Below are 18,081 nucleotides of genomic sequence, written 5' to 3' on the forward strand. Positions count from 1 at the left end.
TATCAATTTTTTTTAAAAGATTTTGTTTATTTATTTGAGAGAGAGAGAGACAGAGATAGTAACAGAGGTTATGAGTGGAAAGGAAAAGGAGAAGCAGGCTCCCAACTGAGAACAGAGCCCAATGTGGGGCTCAATTCTAGGACCCTGGGATCATGACCTGAGCCAAAGGCAGACACTTAACCAGCTGGGCCACCCAGGTGCCCCAGCTTTTTATTTACATTCTAGTTAGTTAACATATAGTGAAATGTTGGTTTCAAGAGTAAAATTTAGTGATTCATCACTTACATATAACACCCAGTAAAGCTGTATATATTTAATGTATGTAGCTTGATGAGTTTGAAAATAAGTGTACACCATTAAACCATCACCAAAACAATGCCCTAAACTTAACCATCACCTCTAGAAATTTTCTCCCTCCTTTTTCTTGGATAACATTTAACTAAGATCTACCCTCTTAATAAATTTCAAGTATCTAATACAATATTGAAAACTATATGCAATATGCTGTACAGTAGATGTATAGGACTTCTTCATCTTGCATAAGTGAAACTATATGCTGTGATGAACTTCTCCCCAGTTACCCCTCCTCCTAGCCTACTGGAAAACATGATTCTATTCTGCTTTTATGAGTTTGATTATGTTAGATGCCTGGTATAAATTCCTATTTAGTATTCTACAGATTCTCATATAGTATTTGTTCTTGTGTTTGGTTTATTTATAGTGTCTTCCAAGATTTGTTGTAGCAAATGACAAGATTTTCTTTTTTAAGGCCAAATAATATTCCATTGTATTTATACACATTTTCTTTATCCATTCATCTGTAAGTGGACATTTAGATTGTTTCCATATCTTTGCTATGGTAAATAGTGCTGCAATGAACAAAGGAATACACATATTTCTTCCAGACCCCAATTCCAGTTCTTCTGGATATATACCCAGAAGTGGATTGCTAGATTATATTTAAGTTCTGTTTTTAATATTTTTAGGAAACTCCATACTGTTTTCCACAGTGGTTATACTCATTTACAGTCCCACTAACAGCATACGAGGTTTAAAATTTCTTCATATCCTCACCAACACTTACTTTTGTTGTTATTGTTGTTAATAGCTATCCTAACAGGTGTGAAGTGATAGTTCATTGAAGTTTTGATTTGCATGTTCCTGATGATTAGTGATATTGAGCATCTTTTTATATACCTGTTAGCCATTTGTATGTCTTTTTTGAAGAAATGACTATTCAGTTCTTTCAGGTCTTTTACCCACTTTTAAAATTGGGTTATTTGGGGTTTTTTTTTTTTTTTGGTTATTTTATGTTAGGAGCCCCTTATATATTTTAGATATTAATCCTTTATCAGGTATATGATCTGCAAATATTTTTTCCTATTCTGTGTATGGCCTTTCCACTTTGCTGATTTTGTTTGCTCCTAATTTTTGTATGCATCCTACAGCTTGACTGAATGTATTAGTTTTACTTGTGTTAAAACAATTAATTGTGGAGTTTTTAGGGTTTTCTACATATAGGATCTTGTCAAATACAAACAGAGGTGATTTTAATTCTTCCTTTCCCATTTGGATGCCTTTTATTTCTTTTTTCTTATCTAATTGCTCTGGCCATGACTTCCAGAACTGGGTTGAATAGAAGTGACAGGAGTGGGCATCCTGGCCTTATTCCTGATCTTAGAGGGAAAGCTTTCCAGTTTTTCACTGTTGAGCATGACATTAGCTGTGGGCCTTTCATATTTGGCCTATATTGTGTTGAGGTAAATTCCTTTTATTCCTAGTTTCTTAAGCATTTTTATCGTGAAAAAGTGTTGGATTTTGTCAAGTGCTTTGTCTGCATCTATTAAGATGACCATGTGATTTTTATCTTTTCTTCTGCAATGTGGCATATCACACTGATTTTTTTATGTGGAACCATCCTTGCATCTCAGAGATAATTCACTTGGTCATGGTATATGATCCTTTTAATGTGCTTTTGAATTCATTTTACTGCTTTTCTGTTGAGAATTTTTGCATCTGTATTCATCAGGGATATTGGCCAGTAGTTTTCTCATAGGGTCATTTTTTTCCTTTTGGTATCAGGGTAATGCTGGCATCATAAAGTTAGTTTGGGAATGTTCCCTCCTCTTCAGGTTTTTGGAAGAGTTTGAGAAGGGTTGGCAGTAATTCTTCTTTAAATGTTTGGTAGAATTCACCCATGAACCCATCTGGTCGTGGGGTTTTCTTCGCTGGGAGGTGGTTTTTGTTTGTTTGTTTGTTTTGTTTTGTTTTGTTTTGTTTTCAAAGAGACTCTTTTTTAAAGATTTTATTTATTTATTTGACAGACAGAGATCACAAGTAAGCAGAGAGGCAGACAGAGAGGGGAGAAGAAGCAGACTCCCTGCAGAGCAGAGAGCCTGATGTGGGGCTCAGTCCCAGGACCCTGGGACCACGACCTGAGCCGAAGGCAGAGGCTTTAACCCACGGAGCCACCCAGGCGCCCTGCTGGGAGGTTTTTGATTACTAATTCAGTCTCACTGCTAGTTCTAAATCTCTTTAGGTTTTCTGTTTCTTCATGATTTAGTCTGGATATGTTGTATGTTTCTAAGAATTTATCCTTCTCTTCTGGGTTATCCAATTTATTGGCATATAGCTGTTGATAGTAGTCTCTTGTAATCCTTTTTAATTCTGTGGCATTAGTTGTAACATCTCATTTATTTCTGATTTTGAGTCTTCTTTTTTTTCTCAGTTGAGCTAAAGGCAGTCAATTTTGTTGATCTTTTTTTTTTTTTAAAGATTTTATTTATTTGACAGAGAGAGATCACAAGTAGACAGAGAGGCAGGCAGAGAGAGAGGGAGGGAAGCAGGCTCCCTGCTGAGCAGAGAGCCTGATGCAGGACTCGATCCCAGGACCCTGAGATCATGACCTGAGCCGAAGGCAGCGGCTTAACCCACTGAGCCACCCAGGCGCCCCTTGTTGATCTTTTTTTTTAAAAAAACAGCATCTTAGTTGTTTTTTTTTTTCCTAATCTCTTTTGTTTATTTTTGCTTTAACCTTTATTTCTTACCTTCTGCTAACTTCGGGCTTAGTTTGATACTTTCTTTAGTTCCTTAAGTTGTAGAGTTGCTTATTTGAGATCTTTTTCTCTTCCCTCCCCTCCCCTCCCCTCCCCTATCCTCTCCTCTCCTCTTTTTTAAGTAGCCTCCAAAGCCCAAGGTGGTACTTGAACTCAAAACCCTGAGATCAAGAGTTGCATGCCAGCCAGATACCCCTAAGATCTTATTTTTTAATATATGCATTTGTGACTATAAAATTACCTCTTAGTACTGTTCTTGCTGCATTCCATTAATATTGTTACATTGTGATTTCATTTTCATTTGTCTAAAGATATTTTCTAATTTCTCTTCTTATTTCTTCTTTGACCCATTGGTTGTTCAAGAGTATGACATATAATTTCCACATATTTGTAAATTTCTTGTTTTCCTTCTGCTATTGGAATTGAGGTATTGAAATGTCCTAGTATTATTGTGTTGCTATTTCTACTTTCAGTTCTCTCAATGTTTGCTTCATATATTTAGGTGCTCTGATGTTGGGTACATATATATTTATACTTGTTATATGTTCTTGGTGAATTGACCCTTCTGTTATTATATAATATCCATTTTTGTCTCTTGGACAGTTTTGACTTAAAGTCTATTTTGTCTGATAGAAGTATGGCCACCCCTTCTTTCTGTTGGTTATCATTTGCGTGGAATATCTTTCTCTAGCCTTTCATTTTCAGTTTATATGTGGCCTTAAAATATAAAGTGAGTTTCTTGTAGACAGCTATAGTTGGAACTTGTTTTTTTATTCATTCGGCCACTCTGTGTCTTTGATTAGGGAGTTTAACATACTTACTTGTAATTATTGATAGGGAAGGACTTACTATCCCCATTTATTATTTGTTTTCTGTCCTGAAGCTCATTTGTCCCTCTTTTCCTCTCTTGAAGTCTTCCTTGTGTTTCATTGATTTTTTTGTAGTGATGTGCTTTTTTCCTTTCTTATTTTGCGTATCTTACATAGGTATTTTCTTTAGGGTTACAATGGGGCTTCCTTAAAACATCTTATAGTTATAACAATCTATTTTAAGCTGATCAGAACTTAAATTGCATTTGAGGGCTCTTTGTTGTTTTCTTGAATGTTCTTTTTTTTTTAATAGCATCCCATTCCTAATAGAATATTGTCTCATTTCTCTAAGAGTATTAGTGATGATTTTTTGAAGTTTTCTTCACCCTGCATGATGTTTGTTTGTTTGTTTTTTCATTTGCTTTTATTTCGGTTTGTTCTGTTCTCTCTTTGACATTAGAGGCTTTCCTCAGATTCCTGGTAATCTGTGCCTATATTTATGAGTAGGGGGCCAAAATGCAGATTGGAAGCTCTGAGCACATGAGCAGCCCTTGTTGACTTTTAGCTTCATTTTAAAATTATCTGGGGCACCTGGGTGGCTCAGTGGGTTAAGCCGCTGCCTTCGGCTCGGGTCGTGATCTCAGGGTCCTGGGATTGAGGCCCACATCGGGCTCTCTGCTCAGCAGGGAGCCTGCTTCCCTGTCTCTCTCTCTCTCTCTCTCTCTGCCTGCCTTTCCGTCTACTTGTGATCTCTCTTTGTCAAATAAATAAATAAAATCTTTAAAAAAAATAAAATTATCTGGCTGGTCTATTTGTTGGAGAAATTCCCGATGCCAAACCAGTATTTTTTTTTTTTAATCTTTTCTCTTGGGGCTCATCATATTTAGTGTGCATTATTTCTCTTAATCTCCTTGTGTTCAGTTATAGTATTTACACCCTCATCTGTGTCTGGCATTCCCCATATTCAGCAAATGAGCTACCACTATTCACCAGGATTGGGATTGGCCTTTACCTAGTAGCTAATTTTAGGGAAAGGTATTTAAGATCTAGTTGCCTTTTAAACAACTTTCAATCTACCTACCTTATCTTAACCTTATCCCTGTACATTCATTCCCAGAGGTACCTGAAGCTATCTAAACTGTTTGAGGATTCTTAAGTGTGTACTGGGTTGGTTCCTGGCTTTCCCCACCACTGGTTTAAGATTCAGCTTTCTTAGTACACTTATCTAATTATTTTTCCGTTTCCAGAATATTGTTGCTATTGCTTCATTTCCTTGTTCTTTCTGATGTGTGTGTGTGTGTGTGTGTGTGTGTGTTTAAGTCCCTACAGTTTTAGAGAGTTTTCTGGAGGGAGTGAAATTAGGTGCATGTATTCAATCTGCCATCTTTATCTGGAACTAATTCTGACCAAAGTTAAATAGTTGCCTTACCTTCATAAATGTGATATTTCTGTTGATCCTCGGTTTATATTAGGTGTTATACTTGAAGAACCTTAGCCCTCGGGTGACCGAAAGAGATCTTGTCTCATTGTTCGCTCGGTTCCAGGAGAAAAAAGGACCACCAATTCAATTCCGAATGATGACTGGACGAATGAGGGGGCAGGCTTTTATCACCTTTCCCAGTAAGTAGCCTTATCTGGACAATTAATTGTAGCATCAGTTCATTGGAGATTATTTATACCCCCTCTAATTTAAACCTAGCCCTTTGATTTCTCCATAGTACATAAGAAGTATGTGCTTGAACAAGTGCATGGGAAGAAGGAAAGAGAAGGGAAATATGTTTTCAGTGTTCCTCTATCCTCCCTCCTGTGCTTCCTCTCCTCCATTGACAATACATGACTGACCACTGTATCCCATTGTCCTCAGTTTTCCCTAGTCTTGGCATTTCCTTCTATCAAAATGTACCTTCCCTTTGCTGATGACAGTATTTCTAGTTCAAGTTATAGTACTTATTAATATATTGGTATTCTGGTCAGAATACTTGTACTTTCCTTATGCCCTATTCCTTTGAGACTAAGAGACTATAAGTTAACGTGCTAATTCACTAGTAATTCATAATTAACTAGTGAATGATGTTAAATTATTTTAACAATTGTTTCTATCTTAATACATGACTTCAGTATTCTAATTAAAAGAGAATAATGATATAGGAATTTCATTTTCTATAACAGACCAGACTGTTTATTTTGGTGGAATCTGGGTAGGAGCTACACCTTTCATTATCCCTAAACTATCATTACTTATAAACAGCCCAGTCGTCCGTGTATAGGCAAGTGCTTTTACATGTAAGCAGTACCAAAACTCCCCTCCACTTTTTTCATACATTCTTATACCATCTTTCCTATCATGTTGGAGGTTTGTGGATCTTCTATACTAGTGGTTTTCAGTCTTTTCAGGTATGAGGGCCCTTTTTAAACTTAAATATATTTTATTGGTCTCAAGCTAATATGACCCATTAATTGAAAAAATATATAATAAAAAGATTTTATAAACTAAGTACTTTAAAGTAAATAGCTGTTTTACTAGTAACAGCAGTTTAACATTTGAAAATTCTCAGTATATACATATGTGGGACATAAATTGGTTTAGTCTAAAGACATTGCTTATTTGCCCGTGATTTCACAGACTCTGGGCAATAATTCCACTTCCAAATTTCCCACATCAAGGCTCTGAGGCCCATAAATTGAAAACCCCTGCTATATACTGTATACTCCCGTACCTCAAGCATCCATATGGGTGTAAGAATTATTTTTTTTTAAAGATTTTATTTATTTATTTGTCAGAGAGAGAGAGGGAGAGAGAGCAAGCACGGGCAGACAGAATGGCAGGCAGAGGCAGAGGGAGAAGCAGGCTCCCCGATGAGCAAGGAGCCCGATGTGGGACTCGATCCCAGGACGCTGGGATCATGACCTGAGCTGAAGGCAGCTGCTTAACCAACTGAGCCACCCAGGCGTCCCAAGAATTATTTTTTTTAAAGATTTTATTTATTTATTTGACAGAGAGAGAGAGATCACAAGTAGGCAGACGGGGGGGAGGGAAGCAGGCTCCCTGCTGGGCAGAGAGCCCGATGCGGGGCTCAATCCCAGGGCCCTGAGATCATGACCTGAGCTGAAGGCAGAGGCTTAACCCACTGAGCCACCCAGGTGCCCCTGGGTGTAAGAATTCTTAAACTTATTTATCCTAATGAGGATTCCCACTCTTCCATCAAAAGAAAAAGTAACAAAATGTTAACATAATAACATCTTTTATTCATGTCATCTATTTTGAAAATGATTTCATTATCACAACACCTGTAATCTGTTATCTAAGAGGTTCATATATTATTATTTATAGCTTAGCTTAGCTTTCTTTGGCACACTGTCTATGTTCTTATTTCTTTAACCTTATCTTTGAATTAGGAGGCGCTCTCATACATCCATTTTAAGTTTTTATTGCCATTATTCTTAGCCATTAGTTTAATCTTGCTGAGTTATACAAATTTGAAATTATGGAAAAGAGAATAAAATTAAGTAACTATATAGCCTTATAGCCTATATTTAACTCTAAGGCAAAACAAAATAAACTAGATTTGGAAGATAATTGAATTATTAAGCCCTATGTAAATTGATATTTTTTTTCTTTCTCTTTTAGATAAGGAGATGGCAAGGCAAGCATTATATCTAGTAAATGGATATAAACTGCGTGGGAAAATATTGGTGATAGAATTTGGAAAGAACAAAAAGCAACGGTCAGATCTCCAGGCTGCTTCTCTCATAACATCTGCTACAGATAACATGACAGAAATCAGTGGTAGCTAAAAGATATATAGATGGTGAGTCCCAGGAGGTCTTCCTTGCATCAGAATCTTGGATCTAGAATTTGTGTATAGATAGAGTTTGGATTTGAAGAAGAGAAACTGAGGGAGGGGAAAATTAAGATAATCCCTCTCAGTTTCAGGATAAATTGGTAGAAAACACTTTTTATAATCAAAGACTATATAGGACAGACATGCCAAGTATGAAGTATAGGATACAAAAAGTATCATTTTCTCAGGATAAATTACAAATGATTATTTCTAAGGATTTTTTTTAAATCTTTATGATTTATCTGGGGTCTTCAGTATTTGTCCATAAAGATAACATTCTTTCCAAGATCGCCTCCTATATGCAGAACTAAAAAACTAATTAAATGTTGAAATACTTATTTACTAGAGCTCCCTATTATCCCTAATTGTAACCACCTAGTAAATAAAGGACTAAGACCCCAGGCCTAAACATCAACAAATGCTGTTGAGTGGGAACTATCAGCAGTGACAATATGTATTTTCATAAATCAGTCCACATATTTAATGAATGCTTCCCCATAAAGTTATCAGTGTCTTCAAAAAGCTATATATTTTTCTAATGAAATCATTTAGATCAAAATATTGATGTTCTCATAGTCATTTAAGCTAGCTACCATTGAGTAATCATTGAATTCAAAGCAATAAACATTGAATGACTAATATATGTTAAAAATTAGGTATATGAATTTACCATTAGGTATATGAATTTACCCTAAAGGAGGATGGGAAGAAAGCAGTCTCTAGAAGAGAGCCACCCATTCCCAAATCCCTCAGTTGTGTGTAGTTGCTGGTGAATAGCAAGAAAATATGATATAGAGGATGTAGTAAAAACTTTGGAATCAGACCTGTGTTTGAACTTCACAGTCACACTTATCACTTCATGACCTTGGCAAGTCACTTTATCTGAGCCTCAGTTTTCTCATCTATTAAATGAGGATAATAATACTACTTACCTCTTTGGGTTATAAGTATTAAGTGAGATGATATTATTTTGGCTGAAGAACAGGAAGAAAAAAAATGAAAGTTGAACAGAGAGTAGAACCATTAATCACTCCAACATACTTGTAATGAAAGGACCAGAAAAAGAGAAGAGAAAGAAGCAGGAAAAATATTCCAATAAATAATGGATATAAATGTCCCAAATTTGATGAGAAACATTACCTACACATCCAAGAATTTCAACACACTTCAAGTAGGATAAAGAAGAAATCCACAGACTCATCATGATAAAAATGCTAACAGTCAAAGACAAAGAGAAACTCTTGAAAGTAACAGGAGAAAAATGAATCGTTATTTACAAGAGAACACCAATCAGATTAACAGCTGACTTCCCATCAGAAACAATGGAGGTGGCAGTGGAATAACTTATTCAAAGTGCTCAAAGAAACCAACTGTTCATTATAGAATCCTGTATCCAATAAAGCTGTGTTTTAAAAAATGAAGATAAAATGTAAGTCTTCCCACATATCATAAGCTGTTGTTGCTGGCAGACCTGACTTAACAGGAAATACTAAAAGAAGTTCTTCAGGTGGAAAGCATTGACCTCAGATAATAATTTAAATCTACCCATATAGAAAAGTAGCATGGGTAAAGGTAATTACATAAGAGATAGTCTAAATGCATTTTTCTTCTCTAACTTGATTGAAAAAGTAATTTTGTAAAACAATATGTACATAGTTGCAATGTTGGGTTTATAACATATAAAACTGCAGTACATTTGCCAATAATGGGCCATAGGAGGTGGGTGAGGCAAAGCTGTACTGGACTATAGAAATGACTCCAGATGGTAACTCAGTTCTACAGGAGCAAGTGAAGAGAACAAGAAATGGGAATTAAGAAAGTAAATATAAAAAAGCATCAAATATTTATTTGCTCTTCTTTCTTCTCTGAGCTTCTTTAAAAGACATAAAATTATATCAGTAATAATTATAACAGTATATTGGGTTAATACTGTGTAGAAATAATATGTATAACAATAATAGTACAAAAAAGTGGGGGAAAGAAATAGGTTCGTATGGGAATAAGGTGTTTATATCATTGGAGTTAAGTTTCTATATATCTGAAGTCAATTCAGTTAAGATTTGTATGGTAAACCCTAGAGCAACCACTACGAAACTACCTGAAAATATGTAGTAAAAAATATTATTAAAGAAATTTCAATTTTTCATTAGAAAATATTCAATGCAAAAGGATGAATAGAGGAACAAAGACAAAAAAAAAAAAACCCTGAGACATATAGGAAACAAATAGTAAAATGGCAATCTTAAGTCCACCTATATTAATAGTAACAATAAATATGAATGGATTAAACCATCCAGTCAAAGAGTGTGTTAGACTGGAAAAACAAGCAAGATTTACCTCTATGCTATTTGTTGAAGTCACACTTTATATTCAGAGATACAAACAGGGGCACCTGGGTGGCTCAGCTGTTAAGCATCTGCCTTCGGCTCAGGTCATGATCCCAGGGTTTTGGCATCGAGCCCCACATCAGGCTCCCTGCTCAGCGGGAAGCCTGCTTCTCCCTCTCCCACTCCCCCTGCTTGTGTTCCCCCTCTCGCTATCTCTCTCTCTCTGTCAAATAAATAAATAAATAAAATCTTTTTAAAAAGATAAAAACAGATTGAAGGTAAAAGGATAGAAAGAAGTATCAGTCAGAAGTCAACTGTAAGCAAGCTGGAGCATCTGTACTAATATCTAATAGACTTTAAAACAAAAAATGTCATTAGACGTAAAGAGTGACATCTTACAATGAGAAGAGAGCCCATCAGAAAGAGTGAAATTATATATGCAGTAACAACAGAGTGCCAAAATACATGAGTCAAAAACTGATTTAAATGAAGGGAGAAATCCACAAGTCTACAATAAGAGTTGGGGTATTCAGTATCCCATTTTCAATAATAGAACAATTAGATAATAAACAAGGAACTAGAAGACCTGAACAGTGCCATAATGAACTAGACCTTAAAGTGATCTATAAAACACTATACCCAGCATGGACAGAGTGCACATTCTTCTCAGGGGCACATGAAATACCTCTAAGATCATATCATAGACCATAAAACAAACCTCAGTAAATTTAATTTAATGCAAAGTATGTTTCTGACTCCATGGAATGGAATTAGAAATCAATAACAGAAAGTTGAGGAGCTCAGAAACATGAATTGGACACACTTTTAAATGACCAATGGGTCAAATAAAAAATCACAAGGGAAATTGGGAAATCCTTTGAGATGAATGAAAATGAAGACATGACATACCAAACGTGGGATGCAACTAAATTAATGCTTGGGGAAAAATTTATAAATACTAATACTAATGCCTATGTTTAACAAGAAGAATAATCACATATCAATAATCTCATTTTATGCCTAAAACACTGGGAAAAGAGCAGACTAAATTTAGAGTAAGCAGAAGGAAGAAAATTTTTAAAAAGATCAGATAAATAAATGACAGAGAATACAAAAACAGTAGAGAATGTCAATGGAACTAATAGTTGGTTCTATAAAAGATCAACAAAAGTGACAAACATTTTGTTAGATTAACCAGGGAGAAAAGAAGACTGAAATTACTAGAATCAGAAGTGAAGGAGGGAACGTTACTACCAACCTTCTAGAAATAAAAAATATTATGAAGGGACCCTATGAACAAGTATATAACAATAAATAACTTAGATGAAATGGAAAATTTCCTAGAAACACAAAAACTACTGGAACCAATAGAAAACAAAATCTGAAAATATGTATAACAAAGAGATTAATTAATAACTCTTAAAAATACCCACAAGAAAAAACCTAGGCTCGAATGGCTTCTCAAATAAATTCTAGCAAACATTAAAAAAGAATTAATACAAATTCTTTGCATACTCTTCCAAAAAAGTGTTCATATTCTAATTTATGCTACAAACATGAAGAACCCTGAAAGCATGCTAAATGAAAGAAGCCAGTCACAAAAGACTATATATGATTCCATTTATATGAAGTGACTAGAATTGGTAAATATGTAGAGACAGAGAGTGGATTAGTGGTTGCTCAGGGCTGGTGGTGATAGCTGAATTGTATGAGGTTTCTTTAGAGGTTGATTAAAATGTTCTGAAATTGATTGTGGTGAAAATTGTACAACTCTATGAATATATTATAAATAATGAATTGTGTGCATTAAATAGGTGAATTTTTTTATGAATTATATCTCAAAGTCACAAAAAAAAGGAATTGGATAAGACCCAACTGTCCATCAATAGGAAAATGAATAAATAAGTCATGATACATTCATTTAGTGGAATACTATGCATCCATTAAAATAATGGGATATATCTGTGAATACATTCTGATCTGTATATGCAGAATTTTGTATTAATTTAAAAAGCAAGAAATGGTATAATGTGAATGCATTTTGTAAACAAAAGCATTTGTATATGTATGATACATGTGTATATACGTATTTCTGAATAAATGTAGGAAAAAGCGGGGAAATATACATACCAAATTGTAAACCTTTTAGAAGTGAGATTAGATAGACTGAAAGGGGACTTTTTGCTTTATAAAATTTTTAAAGTGGTATGATTTGGGGCAATTTTTACTTTTTTCAGGTTTTTTTTAATTAAAAAATTTTTTTTACTATTCTACAAATGACTTGGCTTCCAGAATACTTGTCAGGCCCGCTCTGAGGATATCATCTAACTATACTCAGGAAAAACTCCTATTCCTTTGATATAGTGCTCACTTAGGATTAACTCTTCAATTTTAAATACAGTGTAAAAGGAAGAAGCTAAGTTATCCTGATATAACCTCTTGCACATGTTACCCAGGGACATACTTCTAAGCTGGACTTTTCAGAAGAAACTTAGTTCTGTTGAGTGGAATATCTCGCCTCTGCCCTTTGCTAGACCTGCAGATCACTAACAATAGAGGAAAATAACAATGGAGGATGTCCCTCACCTGGTGCATAAACAAACTGTGGTATATCCATAAAACAGAATCCTACTCAGCAATAAAAACTATGATGAACTGTGATACATACAACAACTTGGATGAATCTCAGATGCATTTTGCTAAATAAAAGAAGCCAAACTCAAAAGGCTACTTGCAGTTTGATTCCATTTATGATATTCTGGAAAAGGCAAAACTATAGGAACAGAGAACAAATCAGTGGATGTCAGGGGTTAAAAATGGCAGACTGATTACAAAATGGTAGCACAGGGAATTTGCTTTAATAATGGAAAGTTTCTGTATCTTGATTATAGTTACTTAAGTGTATGCATTTGTCAAAACTAGAATTATATGCCAGAAAGGATGAATTTTACTATATGTGAATTTTTAAATAAATGTAATTTTTAATGGAGAGAAGTCATAAAGTATTGTTCCTATTCTGTGGTCTTTTGATTACATGGAAGACTTAAAGCCACTTAGCTACTATTCCTTATTTTTTGCACACAGGTCAACAGAAATCATCAGTTAAAAACATCTGCGTATATATATACACACACACAAACCCACCATAAAAAGATGAAAAGACAAACTAGAAAATAATTTGCCATGCACAAGGAGATAATTTCCTTAATATACAATATATATAATTTTCTTAAAATACAAAAGTCATGCAAGAAAAATGTGGGTAAAAAAATTTATAGAAACAAATATAAATGACTAATTTAAAATATTCAGAATAGTAATCAAAATTAGGACAATGAACTCTCTTCTTTAAAAAAAATTTAGATTTATAGGAAAGTTAGAAAAATAGCAAGAGTTACCATATATCCTTCACTTAGCCTCTCTTAATATTAACACCTTATATAACCACAGTATAATTATCAAAAAGCAGGAAAATAATATCACTACAGTACTATTAACTAATTTACAGACCTTATTTGATTTTTTTCTACTTGTCCCACTAACGTCTTTTTATGATCCAGGTTCAACTCCAGTATCCCACATTGCATTTAATATTTATTGCATTTATTTTGTAGAATGTCCCTAATTAGGGTTTGTCTGATGATTTCCTGTGATCAGAGTGAGGTTATGTGTTTTTGTTAAGAATACCAGAGAAGTGATGTGCCCCCACTTTTATTGATAGTTTCAAAGGTGGAATTTAGTGATTCCTCAGTTGCATAGAACACCCAGTTCTCGTTACATCTACTGCCCTCCTTAATGCCCATCACCCCATTACCTCATCCCCCAACCCACTTCCCCTCCAGCAAACTTCAGTTTGTTTCCTAGAGTTCAGCATCTCTTACGGTTTGCCTTCCTCTCAACCTCTCAATTTTCATCTTACTTTATTTTTCCTTCCCTTCCCCTATGTTCATCCGTTTTGTTTCTTCATTTCCACATATGAGTGAAATCATATGGTATTTGTCTTTCTCTGACTGACTTACTTCACTTAGCATAATACCCTCTAGTTCCATCCATGTCATTGCAAATGGCAAGATTTCATTCTCTTGGATGGCTGAGTATTATTACATTTATACCACTTCTTTATCCATTCATCTGCCATTGGACATGTGGGCTCTTTCCAAATTTTGACTATTTGGGACATTGCTGCTATGAACATTTGGATGCATGTGCCCCATTAAATCACTATATATCCTTTGGATAAATACCTAGTAGTACAGTTGCTGAGTTGTAGAGTAGCTCTACTTTTAACTTTTGGGGAAACTCCATACTGTTTTCAGCAGTGGCTGCACCAGTTTGTATGCCTACCAACAGTGTAAGAGAGTTCCCCATTTTCTGCATCTTCACCAAAATGTTTTTTCCTGAGTTGTTAATTTTAGCCATTCTGACAGGTGTGAGGTGGTATCTCACCTCATAGGTGAGACACAGGTGTGTGGTTTTGATTTATATTTCCCTGATGCCTAGTGATGTTGAGCATTTTTTCATGTGTCTGTTGGCCATTTTTGTATCTTCTTTGGAAAAATGTCTGGTCATGTCTTCTGCCCAGTTCTTGACTGGATTATTTGGTTTTTTGGGTGTTGAGTTTGGTAAGGTCTCTATGGATTTTGGACATGAGTCCTTTATCTGATAAGACATTTGCAAATATCTTCTCCCATTCCATAGATTGACTTTTAGTTTTGTTGACTGTTTCCTCTGCTGTGCAAAAACTGTTTATCTTGGTGAAGCCCCAGTAGTTCATTTTTGCTTTTGTATCCCTTGCCTCTGGAGACATGTCTAGCAAGAACTTACTGCAGCTGAGATTTTTTAAAAAAATGTTGCTGCCTGTGTTCTCCTTTAGGATTTTGATGAATTCATAGTTAGGTCTTTCACCCATTTTGAGTTTATTTTTGTGTATGGTTTAAGGAAGTGGTCCAGTTTCATTCTTATACTTGTGGCTGTCCAGTTTTCCCAACACCGTTTGTTGAAGAGACTGTCTTTTTTCCATTGGATATTCTTTCCTGCTTTGTTGAAGGTTAATTGGCAATAGAGTTGAGGGTCCATATCTGGGTTCTTTATTCTGTTCCATTGATGTATTCGTCTCTTTTTATACCAGTACCATACTGTCTTGATGATTTTACAACTTTGTATTACAGCATGAAGTCCAGAATTGTGATGCCTCCAGGTTTGCTTTTCTTTTACAACATTCCTTGGCTATTTGGGGTCTTTTCTGGTTCCATACAAATTTTAGGATTGTTTATTGAAGCTCTGTGAAAAATGTTGATCATATTTTGATAGGGATTGTATTGAATGAATAGATTGCTTTGGATTGCATAGACCTTTTAACAATATTCTTGCAATCCATGAGCATGGAATGTTTTCCCATTTCTTTGTCTTCCTCAATTTCATTCATAATTGTTCTATAGTTTTTAAAGTACAGGTCTTTTACTTCGTTGGCTAGGTTTATTCCAAGGTATCTTAGGGGTTTTGGTGCAATTGTAAATTGGATCTACTCCTTGATTTCTCTTTCTTCTGCCTCATTGTTAGTGTATTGAAATGCAGCTGACTTGTGTGCATTGATTTTATATCCTGTGACCTTCCTGAATACCTGTATCCATTCTGGCGATTTTTTGGTGGAGTCCTTTGCATTTTCTACATAGAGAATCATGTCATCTGTGAAGAGTGAATTTGACTTCTTTGCCGATTTTTATGCCTTTTATTTCTTTTTGTTGTCTGATTGCTAAAGCTATTAATTCCAGCCCTGTGTTGAAGAACAGTGGTGAGAGTGGACATCCCTCTCATTTTCCTGACCTTGGGGGAAAAGCTCTTAGTTTTTCCCCACTGAGGAAGATACTCACTGTGGGTTTTCAATATATGGCTTTTAAGATATTGAAGTATATTCCTTCTATTCCTGTACTGTGGAGAGTTTTAATCAAGAAAGGATGTTGTATTTTGTCAGATGCTTTTTCTGTATCTATTAAGAGGATCATACAGTTCTTGTCCTTTCTTTTGTTAATGTGGTGTATCACATTGATTCATTTGTGGATGTTGAACCATGCTTGCAGCCAGGAATAAATCCCACTTGGTTGTGGTGAATAATCGTTTTAATGTACTGTTGGATCCTATTGGCTAGTATTTTTGTGAGAATTTTTGCATCCATGTTCATCAGGAATAATGGCCTGTAATTCTCCTTTATAGGGGGTCTTTGGTTTTGGAACCAAGATAATGCTAGCCTCATTGAAGGAATTTAGAAGTTTTTGTTCCATTTCTATTTTTTGGAACAATTTGAGAAGAATAGGTATTAATTCTTTAAATATTTGGTAGAATTCCCCTGGGAAGCCATCTGGCCCTGGACTTTTGTTTCTTGGGAGATTTTGGATTACTGATTTAATTTCTTTGCTGGTTATGGATCTGTTCAAATTTTCTTTTTTCCCCCCTAAGTTTTATTGAGATATAACTGACATATATCACTGTATACATTTAAGATATACAGCATACAATTTGGTTTATATATAGTGTGAAATGATCACTTATAAATTTAGTTAGCATCTGTCATTTCATAGAGATAGAATAAAAAGAGAAAGCAAAAAAAAAAAAACGAAATTGTTTTTCCTTGTGATGATAACTCTTGGGATTTACCCTCTTAACAACTTTCACATGTATTATAGAAGTGTTTTATCCATAGTTGTTACACTGTACATTAAATCCCTACTACTTATTTACATTGTAACTGGAAGTTTTAACCTTTGACCACCTTTCCCCCAATTCTCTTCCCCCCACCCCCTGCCTCTGGTAACCACAAATCTGATCCCCTTTTCTATGAGTTTGGTTTTTAAAATTTTTTGAGATCCCACATATAAAGGAGATCATATAGTATTTGTCTTTCTCTGTCTGGCTTATATTATCTAGCATAATGTCCTCAAGATTTATCCATGTTGTCATAGACAGCAGGTTTCTATCATTTTTATGGCTAAATAATGTTCCATTATAATATCTATATATCTCTCTATATCTATCTATATGTCTATACCACTTTTTTATTCATCCTTTTATTTTGCTTTTTTAAATTGTGTTATATCACCATAAAACATATCATTAGTCTTTGATGCAAGTTCCAAGATTCATTGTTTATGTACAATACCCATTGCCCCATGCAATACATGCCCTCCTTAATACCGAACACCAGGCTTACGCATCCCTCCCATCCCCCACAAACCCTCAGATTGTTTCTCAGAGTCCAGTCTCTCATAGTTAGTTTCCCCCTCCGATTTGCGCCTATTCACTTTTCCTGTTCAAATTTTCTACTTCTTCCTGTTTCAGCTTTGTAGCTTGTATGTTTCTAGGGATTTGTCTATCTTTTCTAGAACACCCAGTTTGTTGGCATATAATTGCTTGTAATATTCTCTTATAATTGTGTTTCTGTGGTGTTGTGATCTCTCCTTTTCTATTCGTGATTTTATTTATTTGGTTCCTTTCTCTTTTCTTTCTAATAAGTCTGGCTAGTGGTGTATCAATTTTGCTAATTCTTTTAAAGAGCCAGCTCCTAGTTTTGTTGGTCTGTTCTACTGTTTTTTTTTTTTTTAATTTCTATATCATTGATTTCTGCTCTGTTCTTTATTTTCTCTTCTGCTGGATTTAGGCTCTGTTTGCTGTTCTTTTCTCAGCTCCTTTAGGTGTAAAGTTCGCTAGTGTATTTGAGACTTTTCTTGTTTCTTGAGAAAGGCCTCTATGGCTATGTACTTCCCTCTTAGGACCACTTTGCTGCATCCCAAAAGTTCTGAACTGTTTTGTTTTCATTTTCATTTGTTTCCATGTAGTTTTTAAAATTCTTCTTTTATTTCCTGCCTGACCCAATCATTCTTTAGTAGGATGCTTTTTAACCTCCATGTATTTGTGTTCCTTCCACATTTTTCTTGTGTTTGACGTCAAATTTTCAAACATTGTGGTCTGAAAATATGCATGGAATAATCCTAATTTTTTGGTACTAGTTGAGATCTGATTTGTGACCCAGTATGTAGTCTATTCTGGAGAATAT

General features: G+C 35.0%; 1 protein-coding gene across 5 annotated transcripts in view; it reads left to right on the forward strand.

Annotated features, from left to right (window-relative positions):
- The window catches only part of RBM41 (RNA binding motif protein 41), a 58,789-nt gene extending 45,634 nt beyond the window's left edge, over window positions 1-13,155 (forward strand). For 3 of the 5 annotated variants that reach the window (XM_047715690.1, XM_047715685.1, XM_047715687.1), the window contains 2 exons: window positions 5,338-5,485; window positions 7,494-13,155. In XM_047715690.1, coding sequence (XP_047571646.1) covers window positions 5,338-5,485; window positions 7,494-7,660 — 315 coding nt within the window. In that variant the 3' untranslated portion in view covers window positions 7,661-13,155. The remainder of the gene's footprint in view (window positions 1-5,337; window positions 5,486-7,493) is intronic. The other 2 variants (XM_047715688.1, XM_047715689.1) reach the window with 1 other exon arrangement.
- Window positions 13,156-18,081: the final 4,926 nt, after the last annotated feature.

The sequence above is a fragment of the Lutra lutra genome, chromosome X, assembly GCF_902655055.1.
Source record: "Lutra lutra chromosome X, mLutLut1.2, whole genome shotgun sequence".
In the NCBI taxonomy this organism is placed as follows: domain Eukaryota; kingdom Metazoa; phylum Chordata; class Mammalia; order Carnivora; family Mustelidae; genus Lutra; species Lutra lutra.